The sequence below is a fragment of the Varroa destructor genome, unplaced genomic scaffold (genome assembly GCF_002443255.2).
Source record: "Varroa destructor unplaced genomic scaffold, Vdes_3.0 BEIS01000007.1, whole genome shotgun sequence".
In the NCBI taxonomy this organism is placed as follows: Eukaryota; Metazoa; Arthropoda; class Arachnida; order Mesostigmata; family Varroidae; genus Varroa; species Varroa destructor.
In genome coordinates this window covers 7,932,400-7,943,888 of record NW_019211460.1, presented here as the reverse complement: position 1 = coordinate 7,943,888, position 11,489 = coordinate 7,932,400, and the positions used below count along the sequence as shown (strand labels likewise).

Below are 11,489 nucleotides of genomic sequence, written 5' to 3'. Positions count from 1 at the left end.
GGATGTTTACATTGGCTCTTTGATTTTTCTACGCACGTAGCAGTACTTAAAAATTGACAACCGAAAAAGGCTAACTTGACTTACTTTTACAAACAAATAATGTCACATTTTAAAAATGGGACATTACTTGGCGTTGAGCAAGAAAAAATGGAATTAATGTAACAAAGACTTATATGACCGTCTTAGTGTAGTATTCAGCAATGACTGAATCAACGCTCATATTATATAGACAGTAACTATCGTGAAATACACCTTGAGTTTCATCTTAAATATATATATATATATATATATATATATATATATATATGCACATTTATTTAATGATATTACATTCGCATGTTTACGAAGTTTACGGTGTGGAGATTCAAACCCAGAACGCTATATTGCAGCTGCGGGTGTTGGACGCAACTAGGCGCTAAAAGTTTCTCACAACACGTCAAATTCACATTGCAAAGATCAAAATAGCAACGCCAGTAAATATCGAACGGTCCATCCTATCGCTTCATCCTATCTCACTGTTAGACACATCATGCGGTGAGCTTATAAAACGATCGCATGCAAGTTCAAATTTTCGCGCGCATGCTCCTCTCAAATGCTTGGTCAGGTTGGGTATCAGCATTCCCGCGATACAGTTAAAACGGAGAAAAAAGCGAAAATGCGACCAACCAAAGCATATAGAGTCGCTTGCAAGCTGTAGTGTCGAAAGGAAGAGGAAGCTCTGAACAAGTGTGCAGATTCGCCATCTGTCTTTCCTCACAGGTTGCTTCTACAGCTGCGGGTGCGGATTGCATCTGTTATAGTGACAACGGTGGCTTTTATTAGCAACTCCTGCTCGCCTTACGTCTTCAGCTGTGTAGGAGCGACAGCAGCATTAGCAAGCGCTATACCTTTTTGTGCCTCGACGGCCGATGCCGACTGCTTTGCTTGGGGCTTGCTGGGTCAAATGCTGATGATGATCGCAGGAGTCGCTGTCGTCGTTGCATTCGTCTGAGGAAGGAGCTGCAACGCAGCTGAGCCATTCGCTGCCAGACTGCCCGTGCATATAGTAACCATAGTGAACCTGTTTTCTCGAAATTACTTAGTTGACGACGAACGGCTGAGGGAAATGTCTCTCGTGTAAGTGATGCGAAATAAGTGGACTTGAAAACAAATAAACTGGACCAGACATAGAAGTCAGTTCAACAAGACGGCGGTGTTACCTGATCTGGCTTGATTCTACATACTTAGATAAAATGGTTGAAAGAATTTGAATCAGTGTAAAGACATCAGTGCCGTTTGTAATTGGGGTGGAGCTATTGGAAATTGGAGAAACAGTATTTCCTGTCAGCAAAAGGTTTCTTGCTGTATACACTGTAGAACGGTATATGTCTGCACTGAAAGTTATCGACCGAGCTAATTATCTTGTGTACGAATGTGTAAATGGGTTTCACCGGTATATATAATAAGTAGAGGAAAATTTTGTGTGAAGGTGACGAAATTGCCTGCGTGGAATTGAAGGCGAAGATATTAGTGAAAAGCTGATTTTCAAATTTATTTGTGTTATAATAGAGAAGTTGGACACCGTTGGTGCATTTGCATATTGAGACTGTTCTGACAGTTTCAAAAGAAACAACTACTGTAGCAGCAAGAACGGAAAAAAATACAGTAAGTCCAGCGCTCATTAGGTTCATGCTCCTTCTATATGTTATCTATGGTGGAGATAAGTGTCGATCAAGTTGGCATACGAACCATGATATCTCGATCGTTGGAAAATTATAAAAATAGAGTTTCCTACTAGAGAAAATAAAAATAGAGTTACTGGCACCAATTTTGTTTTTTTTTTTTTATGCAAGTTGCGTGCAGTATATATAGGCCGATCTTTTGTTATATGTAAGTTCCCACGGTTTGTGTCGTGTTTCAAAATTGATGAACCCGATGATAACGATAGAGATCTGATTGCAAAGGAAATATGCGATGCCAGTGAAAAGTTTGATATGTGGAGCTTCGTGAAGGTTCTTCCGTAAGTTTCCCGGCTCTAGTAGACTAGATATTCATTAGGTACACAATGCACAGATCTGAAAATTCTAGTTCACGAGTTTGCAGCACTATTGTCAAAAGGCTGTACTTATTAAGGCTGTTCAGTTGCCGACAAATGTGATCTCGGCGTTATCTCGTTTATAGCACAGATATTTTTGCAAATCGTTATGTTATTTTTGCAAACCTGGCTCACTATCTTTGTTACAGGATAAACCATGATTGTCGCTCTCATTATTTCGTAAAAATATTTTCTTTACCGTAGGGAAGTCTCTTCAAAGGCGAAGGTCATGTTTTGAATTAAAATTAGTCTGAAAAAAACTGCGGAACTCAAATCTGTTGAGTATAAATAAGGCTGGAATCTTGTTTGCGGAATAAAACATGTGTTAGTTCGTTGAACGTACTGCAAAATTACGAATATAGAGGACGTATCTAACTAAATTCGTTGTGACAGGAGTATATTGCGGCGTCTTGGTGTACGTCGTATGTCAGTCGGTTCTATTAGTCCCAATTTTCTGAGCCGTATAGCAAAGCTTTAATAGTTACGTCATTGGCCTGTAGGGAAATACTTACTTCTTAGGTCTGTAATATATACGTAATCCTTTTCGGATTTCCCTTCGAAAGCAAAAACATTTTCGAAATCGTTGTACAGTAAGGGTTATTTTCCATGTAAGTGCATAACAAACTTATCAAGATAGCGAGATCAACCTTTACTTTTTCTATAGATATGCCGTAAACGTGTATTTCCATTGAATAATCCGATCCTTGCATGCGTACAAACTTGCGATATAGTTCGATCATATGAGTATTAGCAAATTAGGAGAAATCAGAAATTTTAATCATTGAACTTTTCCTTGTTGATTTTTTTTATTAATAGTAGGACTTAAGTTTGTTGGGTGGATTCGGTAAACGTGTCAGCTGGACCCAGTACCAAATCAAGGGGTCGTCGGTCTCCGCTCTCGACAATGGCGGAACCGCGTTCCCGTGTGCTTGTCGACCCTGAAACAGGCAATGTGCTAATTGTACATCGCCGCTCGATAGGAACCGGAACTATACTCTTCTTTCTTGCACTAGTCTCTCTTATAGCCGGTGAGTAGGACTACTGAGAATCTATGTAGCCTTTCTTAATTCGGCAAAGGTTTACAGATTCATAAAGGGTGGCGTTTCTCTTCGTAGTTTTTTTTTTGTGGCCATTTGCAATGATGAAAGTGATTATCAGAAATAATGTTTTAAATAGCAAGGTGTTTATTTCTAATTGGACAACACTTTGATTGCACGAATGGGCAGGCTGTCAAAATTGGACACCATTTTGCCTAGAGATTTCTATTTGTTGTGCAGGACGTTTAGCATAAATTGTGACACATGCTGGCACTCTGATTGTCGTAATGGGCATCCGTCCACCAGCGATTCTTGGTACTAAGCGAACGCCAGATTACATGCTGTATTGGCTGCCTGAAATCAACGGTCTACACAGCTCGCATGTGGCTTTCAAAGAAGCAGAACGAGACTTCAATAAAGCAAAGCGGTTTAGATTGAGGGAGTTGGAAATATATAAGAAATCACTAAAAAAAGATTTTTGATTGTTCAGGAATTTTTATGTAGAAACTGTTTTCAAGACATCGTTGATCCGGGCGTACCGGCAACGACTGCTGCTTTTTCAAGTTGTGGCGCTTTTTTGAACCTTTGAATTTTCAATATCTTCGATTTTGTTAGCCCAAAATTTGAAACAGCTGGCTTTGCGAATCAGGAACTTTCTAAATAATTTACGAGCGGTTATTCAAGCCCCAAACTTGCGAAAAGCGATAAAACTTACATTGAATCAACAAGTCCGTGAGGAATGCCCTGTCGCCACATATAAAAACCGATTTCATTTAGCTGTAACATATACACAAGCGACGCTTGAATTCTTCCTATTCATACTTAACACATTGTATGTAAATAATACTCTTACACCCAGTTTAGCCATAAGGTAGCGAAAATTAGAAGAAAGTCTTTTTCTGGCCCGGTTGAAGTCAAACGAAGTGGCCACATTAATGTTTTCATTTTCAGCAAAATATGTGGATGATGGCAACTATAGGGAGGCTTTCTACTCGTTCGGGGCCCTGTGCTGCTTACTATTGATGGGCGTTCTTATTTGGCGATGTTGTTGTTGTTGTTGCCACCCCAAACATCGCACACCTGGTTACGTCGTTGTCGGCGGTCCTCAAAGTCACGCAGGAGCCCCGATACAGCCGCAAGTCAATGTCACCCCTAATCCGGTTAGTAACACCGCTAGGTACTATTATCAATGAAACGATTAAACTCCAATTTCTAACAAAACCCAAGGCTACATTTATTCCAAAATTCACAGTGAGATGATACTATCGACATTCGATTATTCTAGGGTCTCCTAGGTAAAATATTCTACCTATGAAAGTCAGGAAGACCATATTGACCGTTACCTATTTGACCTATTTTGTATTATGCTTTCGGTCTTTTTTGTCGTACAGTAACAATATCAATCTTATTGTTATTTCGAATTATTCGTCGTGCATTGACAGGGTTACCCCGTGGCTGCTGCGGTACAGCCCGTCCTAACGAGTTATGCAACGCCTGGAGTAGGCACGTTTGCGGCGCCACCTTTCGTTGCTGGTATCGCTCCGCAGCCGGCATACAACCCAAATATGCCCCCGACGCAGGTTCAATCACAACAACAGCGCAGCGGTAATCTGCAAGAAGCATCCGCTCCTCTCTGTGATGCGCCCCCCTCGTACGATGAAGCTACGGCCATCCCTCACAAACAATGAAATTTATGCACGGATTCGATTTTGCAAAGAAGTAGAGACATAACCAAATATCTAAGTTTACCTATTCAACCTCAAGTAATCAGTCCGCTCAGAAACGTAAGAAATGCCGCTGGGTATAAATGCGGCGATAATACGACGAAGTATGCTTCCACGCGCTTTCAGAGAGTAGTCTAAAGTTTTTTCAGCGAGGGAAAAAGCTGCCTACAACGCCTTGGGATTGCGTCACCGATGTTACAATCCGGCGGCTCAGTTTAGGCAACACGAATGCAAATGCTCAAGTGCGACCACCTCCTGTTTGTCCACGCTCAGTATTAAATCGCGCGGCAAAGGCAGGAGCCAGTTTTAGAGTCACTCTCAGCTACCAGGCAAGCGGCGTCACCGTCATAGCGGCTAATTAGGACAGCTAGGGGTATCTCTATGATGCGTAGCTATCGAAGGGTGAGAAATTCACGAGCGTGATCAGACTAGTTTGTATATTTTGCTCAAGTTCTTTCTCTATTAAAGCATTACGAAACCAATGAACGGTAGAAAATAAACGACTACTCGAAATCTTACTTCAGAACGCATTTATGAGGACGGCACCTCTTGATGCCACAAGAGAATTATGTAATTTACTAATTAACCACTTGTTCGCCCTAAGTGGCCTATATATACATTACTACTTTTCTATCAAAGTTCCAGGTTAGCAGAGGTTTAATTATTCCAGCGTTCATTTATTTAGTGACGGGAATAACATACTTTCAGTGGGAGACACGCTGACTATGTGCTTTGTACGTAGACTATCTTAAAATCACCGCTACGGTCGCTTATAGTGATGGATGAAAGCTTAACAGAAGGAGGTTGAAGTTGTGAGGAATCGAATATACCAATACGAATGACTTTTGGTATGGCTTTGAATCTTACTACTTAGCAGACAGAGCTCCACGTGTACACAGCTGTACCTCGCATTTTTAGTCAGTATTCATAATTATATATATATATGTGCGTGTCTGATCTAGTTTTTGAATGTAACATTATTGAATATAAGAAAACAACAGTGATTTTAGCGGTGTCCAATCTGTTAATGAATTTGTAGCAAGGGGTAAACCACGCAAGCTAGCTGTATGAAGCGACAAATGAAACAGTCCGGCCCTATCAACTCTTGTATAAAGATTACTTGGTGTACATACGCCGACATGTACGGTGGTATTGTTCTGTCGAACAGTTCTTCTATACCAGTTATCTGTCTGTCTGTTAACCAAGAACTGGCTGTATATTCGTACTCCAAACATTACAGGCGAGTAAAATTGGAGTGAAGCAACTGCGCCATCTCTACCTGAGCTAGTAAATTATTCAAGCAAATAAAGATTGAGCCGAATTAGCTTTCATTAATTCAAATCTCAAGGTGGCAGATTATGCAAATTTTAATCTCAACGTGTATCTACACGGCGTGCAAAGCAAAATAAATAGTATATATATACGCTTGCAAAACTTAATAGTGATATAAAGGATATAGCAGCTGATAGCTAGACGCGTCTCAAATATCAGCACAAAAACCACGTAGATATTAGATATAATAATCATATTTTATTAAAGAATCGTATAGCCTATCTGCTCTTTGTTGCAGATTGACTACCTCCCGCGACACTTACTAATCCGCTTTAAGTTCCAAAAACACAAAGAACTAAAGAAACACAGGATCTCCCCCTTATCTATGTAGAGACACTGAAGAACAGCGGTTGCGAACTTCTCGATAACTAACGAATAATCTCCTATTAAAATGCGGCAAGACTTTTTGAAAAATTACTTATTTTGAAAAATTTAGTCAAATAAATCATATAGTACGACATAGTTGACTTTAGAGGTGATTCTCGCAGCCATACATGTGAACAAATACTGTGTGGATAGGCGGCAAAAGAATGTTAAAAATCGTCTCAGTATAACTTGATCATAAAGGAGCTATGTCTGCAAGCGGCGTAAAACAAAGCAACGCTGTAGGAATGAAAGTTTTCTTTGTTGCCGAGGTCAAAAGGAGGGCAAAAGCTTTTTACAAGAAACTGCAAATACTAAACGACCATAGGCAGATGTGTACAGTGGATACCCATGGGTACAATTGTTCGCAGTAATAACGACCAACAACGATTTACAGTAACTCAATCGAAATTAGGTTTGAGATTTTCGGAAGGGTTGTGCGTAAAACCTATTGAGTATAATGCGTAATCAGGAATGGAGCGAATTGGTGGTATCATACGTAAGTTGTGCCGTTATTATGTCGTAAAAAGGCTCTTAATTCATGAGCCTTGTAAGAGCTTCGTAAGCAGGTTGGCGATACTAAAATATTCAATCCGTTATGAGTAATAGCCAATAAAGAAATCAATGACATAAGAAAAACTTAAACGAATTCGAGTGAATATAGTAAAGGTGATCGTTTTTCAGATTAGCTCACATTGACTTCGCCGCAATTTGAACTCACTGGAAAAGAGTAGCTAGGTTACTTCAGTACTATCTAAACACCATAAGCAGTAGCGATTAAACGACCGAGAAAATTGCTTAGTTAGCCATTTACTTGCAAATTTATGAGCCTATCAAACATAATGACTACCATTCTCACACATATTTATACGTTACCATTTAAATCTTTCTTAAATACGCAGTCCTTCTAAAACATGAATTTTAACAACAAACGGACGAACAGCAACAAAATTGAACGTGAGAAATGCGGTAAGGCACGCCGTAACCTCCTATTGCGACATTGAAGATTGCAGGAAATAAGCTTTATCAGATATATAGATAATCTTTATTGAAATATATTCAATATGAATGAAAAAATGGCCGGAAGTGATGGCAAAGATAATGTAGCATATGTATGTGGATTGAAAAAAATGTTTTAGAGGGTTTTAGAAGGTGGGACACTGGGTTGTCTACAAATATGAGTGTAGTTCGACCACAAGAACAGTTTAACAGGTATATAACTATAAGCCATAAATACATGCGCTTAAGTAATGGGACGTGGTTGAAGGGGGCAGGGGTTAGGAGAACGGCGGGAATGGTAACAACGACTGCTATAGTCTTGCGAATGCAGCCATATGTTCTGTAATATAAATACATTTAATGAAAAAAAAAACAAATAAAAATGTTTAGACAATATCTCTTTCACTCTATAAATAGGTAGTGATACTTACATCGAAAAGTTACACTAGACGCGAAACTCACACTTATTAATTACTAAAGTGTTAGATGTCGACAATTCGCTTCGCAATATTTAGCGATCCGCGCTGAATTAACGCGCTGTATTGGAGTTCATATCTATGAGCGTTACATATCTATGAGGAACTCATAACAAAAACATGCAAAAAAACTCTGTACCATTAAGTAGTCACAGCTTTTATATTAACAATATAATTATCGTACATTTTGTTTAACTAGCATATATACTCTGACAACGACGGCTTTTAAAAACAACTGCTGAGAAATGCCTCCTTAGAGGGCTTTTATAATGTCTCAGGGTGCGCTAAATGTTCGAGCAGTTTCGGATCGCTTCTCATGTTAGGACTATTCATCATAAATGGTATTATTACTACGGGAGTGTTATCTTCAACAGAGATGTCCGTCAGTAGATTCTTGTTCAAAGTAAACGTTACGTGGGCCTATTTTTAATTTGGTAGGCAAATTCAAGTCGAAATCCCTACGCTTGATACTTCTTACGAATATCGATTCTGATTATTAGCATTGTTTTTTTTCATTTTTCCTAGTAAAATTTCAGAATTATGAATTTCAGATGAATTCAGATTAATCCATTCGATCTAATGCTTGATCTCGCTTATTAGGGTGATCAGTGTTAGTTCTTGTTACTCGAAGTTGCACGTACCGTCGGAACGCATAAGAGTAAACGGCTTTTTGTTTCTATTGAAAATTGCATTTGCGTGTGTTTTTATATAAATGACTTTAAATACAATGCTGTGTCAGCATTCGCATGGTACCACTAATGAATGTAAGATTCAAGCCGCCAAGAAAGCGGGTATTGTGTATTTTTTTAAGCCTCGGATCAACCACAGACTTCCTGTTACTAGATAATTTAGAGAAATTAATGTCTCAATTTTTTTTGTTAGACGGCTGACTACTGGTTCGCTTGGAACAAATACAAATGCTCCGACCGCTCTATTTCTATCATGAATCCAATAAAGGAATCAATATTGGCGTTAGATAAGCAAAGAATTTCCAGCAGATACGCTTATTGCTCTCATAGTACATCTATAATTTACCTGAAGATGTTTGTTTCTTGATCTTCCTTCTGTGGCTTTTCTAAAGCTGCTTTTCTTTTTAATTAGATATAACAAATATATATCTTAAGTAATATGCTATTAAGTAATATGATTTAACAAGTGAAATATCCAACTTTAGTGTACACGGGGTAACAGGACATATTATCAATGGGCTGGGGTTTAGTAACAACCAATCTCTCTAAAGAAGTTTACGAAGGAGAATTAAGATTCCACTGTTTTGGTGAACCAACTGCAATTACTTCAAACTTTCTTCTAAGCGTTGCTTATTGCGCTCATGATCCAATAATATGACAATTTCTAGGGAGATCTAACAGTATTCCTGCAAGTAATTTCATTTATGGGTTGACGAACCCGCACAAAATACGGGTGCAGATTCTTAGTGGATTTTGACTAGAAAAATTTAGCCTTATTGTTTACATAGAGAAGCCGTAGTCAATTGCATTACGTTGTTCTTAAATGGTTTCTTCATTGTTTAAATTAAATTGTTTTCGTTCAGCATAGCCTACCCTTTGTGTACCTGCGATCAAAATGTTAGTTTAATACAATGTATATGTGTTTCTTTCAGATATTGGTGGGTTCCATATTTTATTGAAGCACTTTATTTTCTAATTAGCATGAAGCATTGTGGGTCGTTCGATATTAAATCATAAATATCTGATACAAACATTACCTACTGTCATACGTTGGTGTCATCCGATGTATCCATTCTGGGCATGACACCAACCATTGCCACCGAGCAGATCAACAAAATGTCACTTGTTACGCATTTTATTAGCATACACTAAGCACCTACCGATTTTCTAAAACCAAGCCATATGCGCCTAATGGCACTTTGCAGGTGTATTAAGAAATTTGCCTTCAAAGTGTGAATAACTCCATTCTAATTCGAAATCAATATTAAAGTACCTGGATTTGATAGTACCAGTGGTCGCCTAAAAAGTATCGAGTAATATAAGAAGACCGCAATAAACACCCACGTTTCGGAGTCCTTATTTTAGAAAATGGTATCATGGTAATAAGATGGTCAAAGATATCGAACTGTGGAGAGCACGGCCAGCTTGTGTTGTTCGTTTCAAGGATATAGAGGAAGACTGGCTCGGATATGACGAGATCGTTGTAGGCTTTGGAAGAACAGCTAATATATATGTTTCTTCATTATAGTTAGTGGGTCAATTACTAACAGGGTTAAAAGGGCGATGTATAATGGATTAAAGATATTCCGACTGGCGCAGTTGTACGGATAATTCGAATTTCTATATTCTGTGAAAAGCGTATTTTGCTGATCTTGTTAATAGTTTTATAAAAATTTAGCAGTCAGATGATAACGTATCATTTCTTCCGACTTCGATTAGTCCTTAGGAAGTCTAGTGGCAAGGCGGCCAAGTTACGCATGACAGACCTAAACATTTTGTCACAAAATCTGTGTATAAGGGATATATTTCCATGACGAAATAAATTCGACTTTCACAACCAGATGTGCGCAGCCCCGAGTTCGCAGCCCTGCCAGCGGTCCGATTTCAGCTTTCCGCATAATGTGTTTTTGCATATTTTTTTCGCACTGGTATCCTTAAATTTTCTTTAAAACTTGACACCTTTTAAGATATTTACCTTCGTTTTATAGTTGAATAACTTAGACAATTTTAATAATCTTTTTCTTACCTTAATGCCATGTTAAAACATGAGGAGAATGGCCAGGCCGATTCGATAAATAAATAATATGTATAGGTTCCTGGCTATACTTATAACATTGGTGTTATTTTAATAAAAAAAAATTAATATACTACAGCTATTGGTTTTACAAGACTTTCTTTAATTATACGGATCGTGTTCACTTCGCAGTCACAAATAAGGTTCACTTAAGTTCCACAAAAAATAGCCGCCCTATCTTTATAGAATATGATTATTTCTTAATTATGCTTTTTCAAAATTCATGTAATTTATAATGCAAACAAGATTGTTTTCTTTCTAAGATAATTTGTTTATAAATTAGTTTATAAACTAAATCAAGTACGGGGTTTCGTAGCTGTCAAATAACTAAGCGATTTCAAGTCTTCTTAACCCTCAAGTGTCTTGATATGGATTAGGTAACTCCATATATCGTTAGTGCTATGATTTCGCTTTCCTATTCATATAACCACCTGTTGTTGTTCTTTAGCGTAATTCTGGAGGTTTGTTCACAATTTCGCAAATATTCAGTAGGATCGTTTGGAATAAGGTTCGTCCTAGGCCTCGTGTCATATGGTAACGGATGCGCCAATCTATCATTTGGAATCTACGTCAGGATTAGTCGTTATTTCGCTTTTATCCGAAAGTACCTAAAAATAATGAATGGAAGAGAATGTAAACTGAAAGCTTAAATAAAAGAAGGGAAATTTTCACTGTATATAGATGTATGTAGGTAAAGTATACACGTTTCTGTGCTATATAT

At 38.2% G+C, this 11,489-nt stretch overlaps 2 protein-coding genes across 4 annotated transcripts in view; one reads left to right on the top strand and one right to left on the bottom strand.

The window, feature by feature from the left end:
- The first annotated feature begins 481 nt into the window (after positions 1-481).
- Positions 482-7,175, top strand: LOC111253951 (uncharacterized). Of its 3 annotated transcripts, none has more exons than XM_086974496.1 (4): positions 482-1,116; positions 2,891-3,102; positions 4,063-4,271; positions 4,554-7,175. In XM_086974496.1, exons 2-4 carry the CDS (start codon positions 2,979-2,981, stop codon positions 4,797-4,799), a joined length of 579 nt encoding a protein of 192 aa, XP_086830622.1. In that variant the 5' UTR covers positions 482-1,116; positions 2,891-2,978; the 3' UTR covers positions 4,800-7,175. The 3 variants fall into 3 exon arrangements, with proteins under 3 accessions (XP_086830622.1, XP_022669971.1, XP_022669970.1); XM_022814236.2 differs by having other exon boundaries at positions 482-1,644; positions 2,894-3,102; XM_022814235.2 differs by having other exon boundaries at positions 484-1,644.
- Positions 7,176-7,547: 372 nt separating this feature from the next.
- Positions 7,548-11,489, bottom strand: part of LOC111253952 (protein FMC1 homolog) — a 9,535-nt gene continuing 5,593 nt past the window's right edge. The window contains exon 7 of the mRNA XM_086974501.1: positions 7,548-11,376. Coding sequence (XP_086830627.1) covers positions 11,352-11,376 — 25 coding nt within the window. The 3' untranslated portion in view covers positions 7,548-11,351. The remainder of the gene's footprint in view (positions 11,377-11,489) is intronic.